Source organism: Manis pentadactyla, chromosome 4 (genome assembly GCF_030020395.1).
Source record: "Manis pentadactyla isolate mManPen7 chromosome 4, mManPen7.hap1, whole genome shotgun sequence".
Classification (NCBI taxonomy): domain Eukaryota; kingdom Metazoa; phylum Chordata; class Mammalia; order Pholidota; family Manidae; genus Manis; species Manis pentadactyla.
The window spans coordinates 152,062,327-152,078,245 of NC_080022.1; the positions used below are offsets into that span (position 1 = coordinate 152,062,327).

At 40.3% G+C, this 15,919-nt stretch overlaps 2 protein-coding genes across 2 annotated transcripts in view; one reads left to right on the top strand and one right to left on the bottom strand.

Annotated features, from left to right (window-relative positions):
- Positions 1-15,919, top strand: part of LOC130683528 (leucine-rich repeat-containing protein 37A3-like) — a 148,525-nt gene that overhangs the window by 34,147 nt on the left and 98,459 nt on the right.
- On the bottom strand, positions 7,013-14,777 carry LOC130683511 (protein SLFN14-like). The gene is made up of 4 exons (XM_057501219.1): positions 13,716-14,777; positions 12,378-12,506; positions 10,753-11,467; positions 7,013-8,675 (listed from the first exon to the last, which is right to left on the bottom strand). The coding sequence occupies exons 1-4, from the start codon at positions 14,773-14,775 to the stop codon at positions 7,844-7,846; spliced, it is 2,736 nt and encodes a 911-aa protein (XP_057357202.1). The 5' UTR covers positions 14,776-14,777; the 3' UTR covers positions 7,013-7,843.

Sequence of the window (15,919 nt, forward strand, 5' to 3'; positions counted from 1 at the left end):
GTTATTGCAAATGGTAGGATTTCTTTCTTATGGCTGAGTAGTATTCCATTGTGTACATGTACCACCTCTTCTTTATCCATTCATCTACTGATGGACACTATAGGTTGCTTTTCCGTATCTTGGCTATTGTAAATATTGCTGCAGTAAACATAGGGGTGTATATGTCCTTTTGAATCTGAGAAGTTGTTTTCTTTGGGTAAATTCCTAGGAGTGGAGCTCCCAGGTCAAATGGTATTTCTATTTTTAGTTTTTTGAGGAATCTCCATATTGCTTTCCACAGTGGTTGAACTAGTTTACATTCCCACTAGCAGTGTAGGAGGGTTCCCCTTTCTCCACATCCTCGCTAGCATTTGTGGTTCCTAGTCTTTCCTAGTCAGTTGGCCATCCTAACTGGGGTGAGGTGATATCTCATTGTGGTTTTAGTTTGCATTTCCCTGATAATTAGCGATTTTCATGTGCCTGTTGACCGTCTGAATTTCTTCTTTGGATAAGTGTCTGTTCATATCCTCTGCCCATTTTTTAATAGGGTTATTTGCTCTTTGGGTGTTGTTGAGGTGTGGGAGTTCTTTATATATTTTGGATGTTAACCCCTTGTCGGATATGTCATTTACAAATATATTTTCCCACATTGTAGGATGGCTTTTTGTTCTGATGGTGTCCTTTGCTGTACAGAAGCTTTTTAGCTTGATGTAGTCCTATTTGCTTATTTTTTATTTGGTTTCCCTTGCCTGAGGAGATGCATTCAGGAAAAAGTTGCTCATGTTTGTATTCAATAGATGTTTGCCTATGTTTTCTTGGTTTTATGGTTTCATGACTTACATTCAGGTCTTTGATCTATTTTGAGTTTACTTTTGTGTATGGGTTAGACAATAATCCAGTTTCATTCTCTTGCATGTAGCAACACCAGTTGTTGAAGAGGCTGTCATTTCCCCATTGTATATCCATGGCTCCTTTATCATATATTAATTGACCATATATGCTCAATAGAGGGCGCTGGGCCCTCTATTCTGTTCCATTGGTCTATGGGTCTCCCTGTTAAGTATGGCGTTGGCTGTGGGTTTGTCATATATGGCCTTTATTATGTTGAGGTACTTTCCCTCATCTCAGGGTTTTTTAGCGTCTATAATCCTGACAATTGTAGTTGAAGCTGGTTTGAAACTTCTGCTGGATTTCCCGTAACTGATCTGGCTGCTAATGCTGTTTGGTATTGTTCTGATTCAGTTTTTTTCTGCTTACCACTTTGATCTACAACTTCCCTCCACAGCCCACACAAGTCAGAGTTACCTTGAGTTCCTGTTTAGTTTCTCTCTCCCTCTCTTTCATTCCCATCCTTACAGATTTCAAGAACACTGCAGCGTTGACTCAGAAATTATTTTTAACTATGAGAAGAGGAGTTGTGCACTAGAGGGAATTGAGTTTGAGCTGTCTTGAACCATAATTAGTTCCCGATCTTGGCTGCTCATCAGAAACTTCACAGCATACATTTTTAAATTTGCAGATTCTAGGGCTCCTCCCAGACATGTGGAATCAAACTGAATCTTTATTTTTCAGATCCCCAGGTGATTCTATCGTCAGCCAGATTCGGGAACTACTGGATGCTCATTTCCTATTTCCTATTGTCACAGTCTCTTGGCTCATAACTGATGGTGGATTGTCATAGAAATTACTAGTCTTACAGACTGCCACACAAATCCACTTTGTACCAAATCTGGTTCCTATATGGCCAGTGCTTTCACTTCATGACGTTGCCTACATGTGCAAACAGAATAGGTAATTATATGATTACAGGCCAGTAATATAACCACAAATTATCCCAGAGATACAGCATTTAAAAAAGAAATCATACTTGAAAAACATCCTGTAAAAAAACCCATCAGGGTCCAGGGGATATCTTAATAGCTGCCATTCACAGAGCATTTAGTGTTGCCAAACATGTGCTAGGCACTTCATAGTACCTCAGTTATCCCTAGGAAGAAACTAAATTTCAGAAAGATCAAGTACCAATGTTGATAAAGTAACTTCTCCCAATCACTGAGTGTTTGACCATATACCAGGCACCAAGAACGTAGCAGTGGTTTCATAGCCACTGTCTGTTATCATCACAGTTTGTGCCAAACACATGAAACAAAGCATTGAATCTTACCACAGCCATTTGAGGGATATAACATTGTTTCCATTTTACATCAGTTCAGCTGCCCAAATTACATTTGGGTGCTTGAGACCTTATTTGAATCTTGTCACATCTGACTCCCAATCCACACAAGTACATGGGTGCCTCAAAGCTCAGTCCAAGGGAAGCTCCCTGGCCATTCCTGGGGAGCACTCTAAGTAGTGGGTGGGCGTTCTTTCTGTAACCCAATGTGCCCCACCCCTTTCAACATTCAGTACAAGGTTTCCCAAATGATCTCCATATTACAGTCTCAGGCACTTGCCCTGCAACTGAGAGGGGCCCAGGAAATCTGGAATTTTAACAATCGCACCAGGTGATCCTTACCAGGCAAAATTGAAAACACTGGTTAGGTACTTTTGGATGAGCAGAGGTTTGTTTTACAGACCTCTGAGTTGTGTGGCTGGCAACTGCCACTCTTCGGGGGAGGGCACAGCCACCAGCACAGCTTCTCACAGTGGCCTGTGGGGATATGAGGGAAGAGGAATGCTCCCTTCCTAATAGTGCTGCTCTGTTGCAGAGTTCTCTGAGATGTCTGCACTCCACTGCCTCTTCATATTTCATGGAGTTAGTGAAGAGCTTTGCATCTTTTACTTGCCCATCACCGTCTTCCTCTCTAGGCGTTAAGTTCAGGTGGCTGGGCCAAGAAACCACCTGTAACTAACACAAGAGGCTTTGCTGCCAAGAGTGACCCCTCTCCAGGCTGCAACGTGGAAAATGTCTCGCGTACAGTGTGGGAAACTGCGGAGTGGGAAGGGGCCTCCAGAACAACCAACCCGAACAGGATACAAAATGGAATGTACACTATGATTACAGCTCTGCTAAAATATATCTGCCGATGGACTAACACTGGCAATGAGTAAGCAAAAATGAAAACAGCTCTGTGATCCTGGGGTTAGAATGGGGATGAGCTTACTTTTGTTCTGTTTTTTACTCTTTCTCTAATGTTACTATATAGACCTAAAAATGAAAGGTATGTTTTTGAAATTTCTTAGTGTAGAAAACACTTCTCCCTAACATTTTTGTTTTGTAAGTCATTTTAGTTACTATGTTGATTTTGTACAGAAAATTTAGAAGCTAAGAATAACCATGTTGCTTAATATCACAAATATCCTAGTCTCAATATCAGATCAAATATATTACTATCAACATGGAAACCCATGCTTTTAACTTTGATGCCCAGGCAGGCAGAAGAGCATAGGGCCCAGAAATAGACATTGGAGTCAGAGAGACATGGGTTCAGAACTTAACTAGGTCTGTGATCTTGGGCAAGGTATTTATTTCCCTTTAGGCCACAGCTTCCTCAACTGTAAATTAAAGCTAATTAGTGACCAAATTTATTGAAAGCATTCTACATGCCAGGTTTTACTTCAATCCTCAATTTTATCTTATAGATAGTACTTTTATCTCTATTTTAAGCTAAGAAAGCTGAGTATTAAAGGAGAGAATTAATTTGCCTGAGGTCATCCAGCCAGTTTAAGTCACCAAAGGTTTTGGGGTTTGTTGCTTTTTCTATATTATGTTAAGGTTACGTTTTATGTTCCCATCTGCAATCCTGCAAGTTAAGCTCTCCCTCTTAGCTTCTGTGTCAGGGTGACGAGCCTTGGCTTTACTCTCTGTGCAGATAGCACAGCATAGCCACCTGCTTCTGAGATACCAGTGACTGTTTTCTCATCAGAACACGATGCCAGCATTTTGTTCTCTTATTTAGGGCAACAAGTCTGTATGTTGTCAGGTACAGTGACTGGGGTTTTCCTATGCACTGCCGATCAGAACCAATATGAATAATGGGAATCTTTTACCTAGACCACCTTTGAGATCCAATAATCTCATCCCTGGTGACTTATAAATATTCCAAAGAAACATAAGGTTGTAGGTCTGAGTATATGACTGGCTTAATTTTAATAGTGTAAAATTGCTAGTGACCTAAATTAATAGGAGGATAATTAAAAAATTGAAATTCTGTATAATCTGTTGGTTTATTGTGTACCATTAAAAATGGCAATTTTGAAGACTATGCTACAACACAGGAAAATGCATGCACTAGTCAGCTGCTGCTGCAAAACAACCTTGAAATCTCAGTCATGCAATAATAAGCATTAATCTCTCAAGCATTTGCAGGTCAGCTGAGTTTTTGCCAAACCAGTTGGGATCAGTTGAAGTTGGCTCCAGGCCATGAGCCACGTTCAAGCCTGCTTCCCATCTCTCATTCCTCAGTGACTGGTGAGCTGCCCGAGGCATAGTCCTCGCATGGCAGTAGTAGAAGCCCAAGAGAGCAGTCCTAATGCTGAAATGTGTAAAACCTCTGAGTGTATCACAACTACTAACATTTTATTGGCCAAATAAAGTCACATGGCCAAGCCCTCTTCAAAGGGGTAGGCAAATATACTACAGATCTAATGTTAGGAACTACAAAGGGTATAGGGATAGGGAGTGGTGAATTATTGGAAAAAGAATACATTCTACAACAATGCCTCACAAAAAGGTTAAAAAGAAAACATGTGCATGGGATATAAAGTTGACTCTGCAACTTCATCATAACACAATATTTTTGCATATCAACTAAAAATGGAAATAAACAAAAATGAATAAATATGCCTACATAACAAGATGATAAGAACCCTTTATTTTGCCTTTCTCCATTTCTCAAATTTGCACAACAGATTTATATTACTCTTCTTTTTAAAAGTGAGTTTTAGAAGACTCTCACAGCAGACAAGGTATTTCATCAAACTGTTTTATCCTTTATCCTTTTATCCTTTATATGAAGGTTGTATAGGAAAATTTAGAATTCTAAGTATATCCCGCCCATTCCAAATCTCAAACTCAAATCTAATGAACATCCAACAACATGGACTTTTAACTTTACCTGTTGCCTAAAAATAGTTTAAATTCCTTTATTCTCTTATTCTTCATTATTGCAGTGTTGATTATTCTCCACACTGACCTCTTTGAAGTCTCCAAAATTAGATACTCCTTTCCTTGAACAGAGGCATTGTCCCTAGTAGATCCTGATTTTCTGAAAGCAGCAAGTCCATTCAACAAATAATTACTGAGCACTTGCCATGTTTGAGGTACTGCACTAGTTGTTTTTGGGGAAATTAAGATGTATAAGTGACCATTCTTACTCACAAGGAGCTTATGGTCTTATGGGAAGAGCAATGTGTACATGTCTGTTTGAGGAAAGAGAGAACAGACTAGAAAGTCTCAGTGGTTCTCAACCCTCCTGGCATATAAAAAGAATCATCTAGACAATGTTTAAGTTAAGACAAACCCACGTCCAGAGATGCTGATGCTGATTTAACTGGCCTGGTATCTGGCCTGATCACTGGTATACTTTAAAGGTCCCCCCTGGACAGCCAGGGTTGAGAACTACTGGGTTAGGCCTTCTACTTTAAGTCTGACTGAGTTCTTTGACTAGACTAAGAACTGGCAAAGCTCTCAAACTCAGTACTTAAAACAATCAGTTCTTTTTAAAATCAATTATTTTACCAAAAATTATGTAATGCATGTATGTATTTTTAAAAGGTAGGTACTAAGGATTAAGACTAAAATATAACAGTTCCCTGTTCTCTCCATTCCTCCAATCACCCTCTACTTTTGACCGTTTAAATTATTTTTAGAGAATTCACACATCTCCTCTTATCCAAATGTTAACACACTGGCATCTTTTGCTTCATCAAAAACAAATTAATTGCACAGCTTCATTTCCTTCCACCCAAAAGCGCCTCCAAGATCCCCAAGGAAAGGTAAAAAGGAAGAAATGTCAAGTGATTGGAGAACCAAGAGGCAGGGGAGAGGTTCTATTCAATGCACGGCCAGGAGAGCTGGCTACTGGGTTCAGACTGGCCCTTCTGGTGGCTGAGCAATTCAGAAAGGCAGCTAAGAGTGCTTTTCCAAGCGCTGCCTGCTCTCCCACCCCTTGGAAAGCTGACAGGCTTTATCTGAAATTATAGCCAAAAGAATGTTTCCACACTTCCTCCTGGATTCATGCCTCTCCAGCTTCAATAAAGTCGTCTTAAACCTTTCTTGAAATCAAAAAGAGTCTGGAAATTGGAACATTTCCAAAATAATTAGAAAATCCTTACAGAAAAAAGAAAGCAAGATTGCATTGAACAGCACAGGACTGGCTTAGGTATTTTGGGAGCTGACTAGAGCAAGGGAACTTTGACTGGATTTCTAGTTCACATATATTGGAAAGAAGACACGATAGGAAGAAAGAACATGGATTCTGCTATTTCAACAAGTACTTCTCTAGCACAATTTAAAATGAGTTTGGTGCTATCAACAGAAAACAGCTTTTAGGCCATAGAATGTCTGCAAAAAGGAGAGACCAAGTTTAATTTAGGGGAACAGTGGAAGTTTAATTGAGGAGGTGGGTACTTGAACAAGGAGTTGACAGACAGGTAAGGATTTCAACAGGTAGAGGTGGCAGAAAAGGGTTTGAAGGTTGAGAAAATGGCACAGGGCCAACCGGGAATCAGGAATGGGTACTGGTGGCAGAGGTGGTAGAGTTGCCATCTAGGCTCCCCATGAACTCCGAGTTGGATTGTAAAATTAACTCCAAATCATAATGGAAGAAATCAAGGGTGTGCAAAGGCGCATCCACTTCCCAGGCCAGATGCAGAGTATAAGCCATTTCCAGCCTAGATTAATTTATTAAAATATAGGGAATTGTTTTAAGCAGAAAATGCATGTGGTGGGAAGAATGAGGGCAAATTTAGGTTGTCAACCCAGAAACTTTAGAAACTAGAAGAGAGAAAAAATTTCATCTGAAGCAAATAATATGGGACAACCAGTCACTCTTAGCATGCTACATTTGCTTTCTTTTGTAAACCTGACCTGTCTAGTCCTCATGATAGAAATATCTCTCCTTTAGAGATGACTGCAATAGCCTAACATAGTCTGAAGTTTCCACACATTTGAATCAGATTACTAGCTCCCCTTGCTGCAAAGCAATGCCTACATAATTTGGCTTTGTATGTTATTATTTAGTGTACAGATTAGCAAAAGCAGCTGGCCTGCTTATTACTACAGTCCTCAGTATAAATTGACAGAGTGGCATTTTCATTCATGCGCTGTTTTTTATATGGTTGGTTAGCATAAAGCCATCTCTATGAGACTGATCCAGACTTGGGGCAAAGAGGAAATCAGTTCTGGGCCTGTACAGCTTGAGGCCTGTAGCCAGTAGGACATGCCAACAAGGTGCTGCCCTTGAGACACCTAGTCAAAGTAAGTAGCCTGGAGGGGCCCTACCTTCCACCCTCCAAAGTAGGGTAGCGAGGCTGGGATGCATTAGAAACATTGGGAGATGGAGATGTAATAAACGATGCATTAGGAGAGTAAGTCAGGATAGTTAAAGAAAGCCTTAAAAATTGGTTTGGTCTGAAGACTGCAGGGACTCACTGAACAGGGGACATCACAAAATCAGTTCTCTGAGGAGAACCTCTGTGGTTGACAAGGTGAAAGATGGGCTGGACTAGGAAAACTAGTGGCAGGGGAACAATGTACAGGGTGGAGGTGAAGTGGATTGGAGAAAGGACGGTGACAGTGCAAACAGTGGAGGGTCAGTCTCAAGAGACATTTGACATTTGAGACATGAAAAGGAGCAGCTGCCACCTGCCTGGGAGAAGGAACTCTGCTCTTCCTGGCTACCTGTACTGTTTGAAATCATTTTCAGAAAGCTGCTCTCTTTTCATAAAGCAGGTAAAGGTGTTTAATGGCTCTTGAGGCAAAGCAGAGCCTATGAACTTCCTCTGACAAGGCACTTTCTGGACTAAGCCCAAACACAATATTCCTCTCCAGGCCTGAAAATTGCTGAATGCTGTCTAAGATGATGTGACTGCCTGAAACACCAGAGGCCTGGCTGAACATAATCTTTGTTGCTCCATGGGTCTGAAATTCCATTGCTTTTAGCAGTGCAAGCTCATAGCGTCCTCTGTCTTCCCCTTTCCTGCACAGAATTGCGATATCTTTGGGCAGATAGCCACATTGGAACAGATTGTGACATCTTTCTGCCACGTGTTTCACTATTTGTTCTGTAGTCAGGTTAGTCTCTGTCTCATACACCCCGGGCAGAGCCTGGGCACACATTGCTTCCTCGTAGGCAGCTTCCCTGAACAATGCCAATGTGTCTGGAGACATGCTGGAGGGAGGATCCTCTTTGATCCTCTTCATTTCTTCTTTCATGACCATTGCTATTTCCAAAGCACAGTGGATCTCGCTGGTGATTATTTTTCGAGGAAACTGAGCAGATGGAGGGGGAAGGCCAGTGATATCTGCATGATGGATTTGGAAAGGATCCAGAAAAATCCAGAGGATCCCGTGGTGAAGGTTTTCATTTCTACTCCCCCTCACCTTTGGATGGGTGATGCTCTGAGCCTTCATGTACCAGTCTCCGTATGAACTGCAGAAATTCTCAGTCTCATCCATTACTATGTGTTTAATCCTTAGGAACTCCCCTTGCATGAAGGTTTTCCGGGTCACAACCAGGCAGGTGGTTTGTTGACTGCAAGGACAAAAGGGAGAGTGGGATCTCAGGCATATAAACAAAGGGAATACTGTGAATTCATTACTCTCTGGATTGAAGTCAGAGGCAGTTCTTATACAGAGGCTGATTCATTGATCAGTAATGTCCTGAATACTACACAACTGCTCTACTTACAAGATACCTGACAGACAGAACACATAGTTGTAAACCCCATTCTGTGGGGTTATCTAGTTAAATCAGCATGTGAGACTTTTTAAATGAACCCAGGTAGGAGATTTTATTATTTCTATTCATAATCTATTTCTGCTGCTTGACAGTCCCTGAAGACAAGCTCCTTACATCTAAAGGAAATCTCTAAACTAATGTACACTTGTTAATACTGTTTCTTTACTTGCTGTCCTAGTTAGAGCTAGAGAACAGTCATCTAGAGGCATATCACAGTTTTTATATGCAAAAGAGATATAGGCTAATACAAATTCCTCTAAAGCAAATCTCATTTCCCCCACTTACTTGTGGTATAAAACTGGAAGCATCTTTAGATTTTGGTAAGGAAAACATCAAGAGGTTGCTGAGTTCCATGGCTTGTCAAGTAAGGTAACAAATCTACAGGCTAGGTCTCTCAGGAGCTACTAGTCTGCTTACTTAGTTCAGTATCCCTTAATGGTATGTTTTAGCATATCAGAGGAGGAGGAATAAATGAGAGGAGGCAAGAAATAACCAAGTTTGTTTAAAAAAACATGTGCATGAGTGAGAGCATAATATGTGTGTGTGTTTGTATTTTGCTTTTTAAAATAACAACAACTTGGCTATTTCTTGCCTCCTCTAATTTGGATCCAGATAGTATCAGTCATTACTACAGATTTCCTGATTTTACATGTGAAGTTCCTATGTCTTGAATCATAACTAGTCAAGTTTTTCTCTTCCAGCTTGGACATTGTAGACTTCTTGAAGAAAAGCACTGATTCTTAGCCTTCTCTGTATCTCCCTCACATTAGGGGTTCAATAAATACTTGCTGAATTGAATTTACCTTTTGACTAGGATGTTTTAAAACTTACCTATAAAGCACAGTAAAGAACGTAGCCCTTAGCACAGTTACAAGATGCTCCATGATTGGCATCTGCCTCCTTTCCAACTTTATCACTTGCCACATACCCACATCGCTCCCTGCTCCATTCAGACCTGCTGTTCTGATTCTCTGGTGTCTCCATACCTGTCCACTTACTGTGCCCTTTGCCTAAAAATCCTTCATTTTACCTACTTCTACTGACTTAAGAGCGTGCCTAAGGATCTCCTTCACTGGGAAGTGTTTGCTGACCAACCTCCAGCCTAAGTTAAGAAAAGCGTTTCTTTATCATCATACTTATTACATGACATTGAGGTTGCTTAGTTTTTCTTTGTCTCCTTTATTCAGCTTTATGGCCAGGTTTGCAATATGCTTTCTGCCTTTAACACTAAATGTATACAGTACCTAGCACATAAATGTTGCTCAAAAAGATTTGTTAAATAATTAAGTAAACCAAACCAAAAATTAAAATAAATTTGCCCTCGTTTTCTAGATTGTGTAACAACCTAGAATTATAAAATTGCATAGTTTTGTATACAATTTCAGAAGCAAATTTGCATACTTTCCTGAAAGTATTGATTGAGAACAAGTCAAACAAATGAAATTATTTATAAACAAAATCAAATGGTATTAAATTCAAGTTTCTGTTAGGTATAATGTCTAATTAACTGAAATACCCCATGACTTTAAAGCATTAAATATCAAGTAAAAAGTATGTTTAAAGCAAGGTAGATTTACTTCTACCTTTCCTAAATTTCTATTTTTCAAACACATTGTGGGAAAAAAATGTTTCTAGTTATATAAATTTTAAAGTTAGGCATGTTTGGCAAATTTGTAATGAGAGGGTTAAGCCTGAACATTCCACAGGACCCATTTGTAGCTCAACTACCTGATCACTTGGAAATGTGTATGTAGTTGAGGCTCTTGCATTTATGCAGCAAAACCTTAAACAAAAAACACAAATTACTTTTGTGATACTATGGAAAAGACTGACTAAATACATTTATTGTGTTAATTAGTGAAACTCTTACGTCACATAATCCCTTAAGGAGTCACTTTCACAAACATAGAGGATCTCTTTTGGTTTGCAGTGAAACAAATTCTTAATTTTCTCCATGATTTTAATGGCTATGGCTGTCTTCCTGGTTCCTGGAAAGCAGTGGATGAACAATTCTCGTGTCTCGTGAAGGCTCTCTGAGAGCAATTCACACTGCTCCGCTATGAGCAAGTTGAAAAACTCACAGCCCAACCGGTCACTCAGAAGAGATCTAGAGCACAGACAGACCACGATAAGGGCCTGCAACAAGTCTTCCATTTCATCCTCATTGGCTAGCCTGTAGGATTCGGGGTAGTGCACAGGGATCTCTCTAGGTCTACACTGTGCGCTGGGCAGGTACAGCAGTCTCGGAATAACACACACTTTCCCTGTGTAACCACCAACAGTTCCCAGTTTCTGTTTTAACTGATGAGCAGTGTCTCGGGCATATTCAAGCCCTCGGATCCAACCGGAGTCTATTAAGACAGTATAGAGTACCAGGGGACTGTTAACCCCTATTAGGAGAGCATCACACAAGACATTCTGTTCTTTCCTTAAGCCAACATCACTAGCCCAGCTTCTAGAAAATATCACAATCCCCTGAGAACATTGAAGTATCTGTGTCTTCATTAATTCCTTCAGTCCTGTATGATCTGAGAATAGCTTCTTACACAGGGATTCTGGTTTAAATTGTATCTCTTCTTGTGTCACTGAAAATGTAAGAAATAGACATAAGTTACTAAAATTTACAAAAGCATATCATAAGTATTCCTGCAACATCATAGGAAGGAATGAGCCCAGCCATGGAACTATGAGTTTCCTTTTCTACAAAAAAAGCAACCACTCTTCACAGGCCAAAGTTATGCAGTTCACATTTCTGGCAGTTTTCAAACAGGGGAAGACCACAGGGAGGGCTCTTCACAGAATAGCCTGCTAGCATGCTCTGCTCAACCCCAAACGGTCCACTGCTGCTAGGAAGGTATTTCTTCCTGCTAAAGGTTTGTGTGTGTGTGTGTGTGTGTGTGTGTGTGTGTGAGCCTGATACTTTTGAGAAACTAAGAACTTTCCTATAGAACAGTGATTCTTAACCTGTGGCAATTTTGTTCCCCAGGGGACATTTGGCCAAGTCTGGAATGTTTTGATTGTCATAGCTGGAAAAGTGCAACTGACATCTAGTGGACAGAGGCCAGGAATGCTGCTAAACATCCAACAATTCACAGGGCAGCCCCCCTCAACAAAGAATGATCTGACCCAAATGTCAGTAGTGCCGAGGTTGAGAAAGCGCTTTATGAAGAGTCCAGGTGACTACGTGGCTCAACTCCTTCTGCATCAGAAAGCTAGGGGGCACTTCTCTTGTGGTATAGACCTAAGGAATATAGGAGAACTCCTAAAATGTCTCAGATTTGGAGAACAAAAGCCATATGTGACTGGAAGTCCCAAAGCACACAAAAATGTAGTGCGGATATGATGACAAGGAAACAAGAGTCAGGATCATTTTCTCTGCTAAGTCCGACATGTGACTTCCTCTATAGAGAAAGGCGTGGACTAATTGCTACCAACTCCTCCCAACTTAATTTTAGAAAACAAATAGTCTCTTCAGGTGCAATCATGAAGGAATACCTGGAAACAAACGTTGTTGTAGAGCCCTCTTAAATCCCAGGACTTTTATAGGATATGGTGAGCTTCTTAGTGCAGAGGAAGCTGATGCAATCAGGTGAAAGCTGTATTCTGCGGTCAAACTGGAAGTTGCTAAACAAATACATGGAAAGTTCTTTCAAATGAAAAGAAAAAGTAAAATAACTTAATTTTTTTAACTTCCTCCTGTTGATATGTGATATGTATGGTGCCTGAGCCACTCAGACAGTTTTCAGGCCTCAAACAGTTCACATGTTAGGAAAAGAAGTGTGGGGACTCCTGCAGGTTCATGCATCTCTAAGTCACTGTGTGACTCATCTGGGGCAAGTCATTCCACCTCTCTCTCATGCAACGGTGAGGCGATGATCCCTACATTTCCTTCCAACTCTAATATTCTCATTTCAAGTCATCTCTAAGAGGAAAAGGCTTTCTGTTGGGGGATCAGAAAAAGTTAAGCACAGTATTTTTTTCATATGGTTATGATTGTCTTAAATCCCCATTCAACAATTTAGATAGGATAGAAAGTGGCAGATCTCTAGTTTGGGGTGTGTGTGTATGTATGTGTGTGTGAGAGAGAAAAATAAACTCAAACACATTTAGGACAAGGAAAGTGATGCAATAAAATCACTAAAGTCTTGATACAAGCTTCTTTTCTCCAATTTGAAACATAATGACCATGAGGGAAAACGGGTAAGATTCCTTCAGCCTCTTAGTCCTTCCTGGATTGATCAGAAATCGCCAGAGCTGATTCTGAGCAAAACTCTAAGGGAAATGAAAACACAAAGTCCCTCCTGCCTCCGCCCCAACACTTCTCCCTGCCCAGAATCTCCTTTCTCTTTAATTTTCACCCACTTGGTGGCTCCCCACACCGAGTAGTTGAAGGTATTAGCTCCTCACGTTAACTGAAACAGTTTGGATTTGTCAATAAGCTTCCCTTGAAAGAATTAGTGGACTCAATCTTAGTTTGTAGTGTTTCCCTAAAATATCATCTTCAGCGTGTAACTTTTTGATGAACGTTTTGATGAGGAACATCATCCTGCAAAATTTTTTCAACAGGTTTTCACAGTGCATAAAAGGGAACATACACAAATTCACGGCTGATGGATATTTAAACTTCCTTAAAAACGGACTAAAACCCAAGCATTTCTTGAACTCAAAGAGTTCACATTTTGAGTATTTGGAAGTAAAGCTATTAGAAAAAGAATATTTGTAAGCAAAAATGGCTTTCTGTTCTTTAACTGGATTATCTGACCAAATACCCACAGAAGGCAGAGAAGGGGGTTCCTCCCTGGTAACTGGATAATGCCTTCCCTTCGGCTTTACCTGACTGTGCATCCAGCATCATGGCCACCCAGTGCTCTGCTGTCAGCCTTGTGACACAATTGTTCCTCATGATCCAGGAATCCGGGGCTTCTGCGAATACCACGCAGCAAAAGGGCTCCACTTGAACCGCACAGACATAACCATACAGGACATCTTTTTGGTACACATTCAAGATTTTGGTAGTGAAATTCACCTTTGGCTTCTCACAGCAGAAGTGGAATGTAGGCAGTTTTTCTATGCAGTTTTCTATTTCTTTTTTAAATAAGTCAGGGTTCACTTTTTCTGTCTTACATCCAAACACTTCTTTGCTCTTATCATCCACCCCAATAATTAAGTATCCCCCTTGGGTGTTGGCAAATGCAGAAACATAGTGAGGCAGCATTTCCCTAATCCGAGGGACGATCTTTCTGGTGGTAAACCTTTTAAACTCAACATGTGTGGACTCAGTAAAGTTGAGTTTCTCCCTATACATGAGTCTGTCCTTTTTAAAAATTTCTGAGGCAGACATCCTCATATCTTCCTCTTCCTGAATGTGTCTGTCAAGAACTTTCTGAGGATGTGTCCCTTTCACCCTCGATCTCCCTCTTTGGGCTCTAAACCGCTTCTCTCTGAGAAGCTCCAGGGCACTGCTGGCACTCAGGTTGATAGTGGAAGTCACAGCTCTCTGATATAAATTGGAGCGCAAGCTACAAATCTTTAGGGGGAAGCTGAAAACGTCTGGGCTCCATGCCTTCACAAATATCAGGAGATCGTGCCCCTGCTGCATGTAGTCAAGGTATCTCTGTGAACCCGAAGGAAGGAGCTTTTGAAAAGATGTTTCCAGATCCAGTCCCAGCCCATGGCAGCAGTAACTGTAGGTTTTGTCGTGGATCTCCGCTTTGATCACACCCCCTCCAGAATTTAACAGTGCACATGTGGCTTGGATGATTTTAGAATTCTCAGTTCTTTTCAAATAACTGCTGGTCATCTTCTTCCTGTTCTCTTCTCCAAAAGTTACTCTGCCCACTTCTACAATTATCTCAGGGTAGAGCATTTCTGTATCAGTCTTGAGACTCTCCATCTCAGCAGCCCCTCTGTGCTCCAAACAATAATGGAAAGGGGTTCCAATTAATTATCAGGACAGAAATGCTTCTACATTAACAAGAATCCTAAAGATGACAATACTTTCCAGATATTACAATATCTATAAATTATTGCAGGTACATTTTTAACATCGGAAATAACTGATATCACTGCTTTTTAACAACTTTGCTGACATCTATAGCCTTCCCTGCATGAAGAGGCATAAGCAAAGGTGAATGTTTAATGCTTTGGCATAATGGAAAAATTATGTTACTGAAATTTTTGCCTTTCTTTTTTCATTTAAAATGAGGAAACTCCATCAATAAGCCCAGGTGTAAAGGGCATGGGTTGGCACAGGAGCCAAAGCAAGTTATTAGAGAATTTCCAGGAGTAGAAGTTGAAGTCAAAAGATGCTCTTATTTAAAATTCAAAGGAGAAAGAAAGGAAAGCAGTAGAAAGCTAAAGGAGTATAGTTCTGGAGTATATGTAATGTACAAGATCTTACTATAAAAACAAACATTAAACTCAGTGTTGTTTATGTGCTATTTTATACATTTTAAAAAACTTTATTTTACTCCTGAAAGAATGATCAATTGATATCAAATACAGAAATATTTTTCGTTCTTCAAACATTCTTCTAAAAATACATTTCTTTAGATAGAGTGGGATGCCAGAGTGTTCCTCCCCTCCTAAAAGTTCTGCCCTGTGCTGTGGGAACCTCTAAGAGTTGGAAAAGAACATGAGCCTTTGGGCTTATAAACTGTGATCAATCTCTTTTTGCTTCACAAACCAGAGAACAGCCACCTAAGTTGAAATTAGCAAATTAAGAAACGTTTCAGAAACTACCTCCTTAGCTTTTGGTAAATGCAAATATTTACTAACCCAAAGACAAAATTCTTCTTCTAGAAGGGAACCAATTCCTTCTGTGTGATCTTTGCAAAGCAGAGGCCATGTGGGTCTATACCCCTCAAGCATATATACCATCAAGAGGGAAGAAAGCAGGACACGTGCTCTTCTCTGCCATTCATTTCCTCTTGGCTGCCTTCTCACTTCCTCCAGACAACCAAAGATCAACCGGATAAGTTGTTTTTTCACATGTGAGAATCTTCTATAGGTAAATGTAAATGTATGTAAATTAGAGA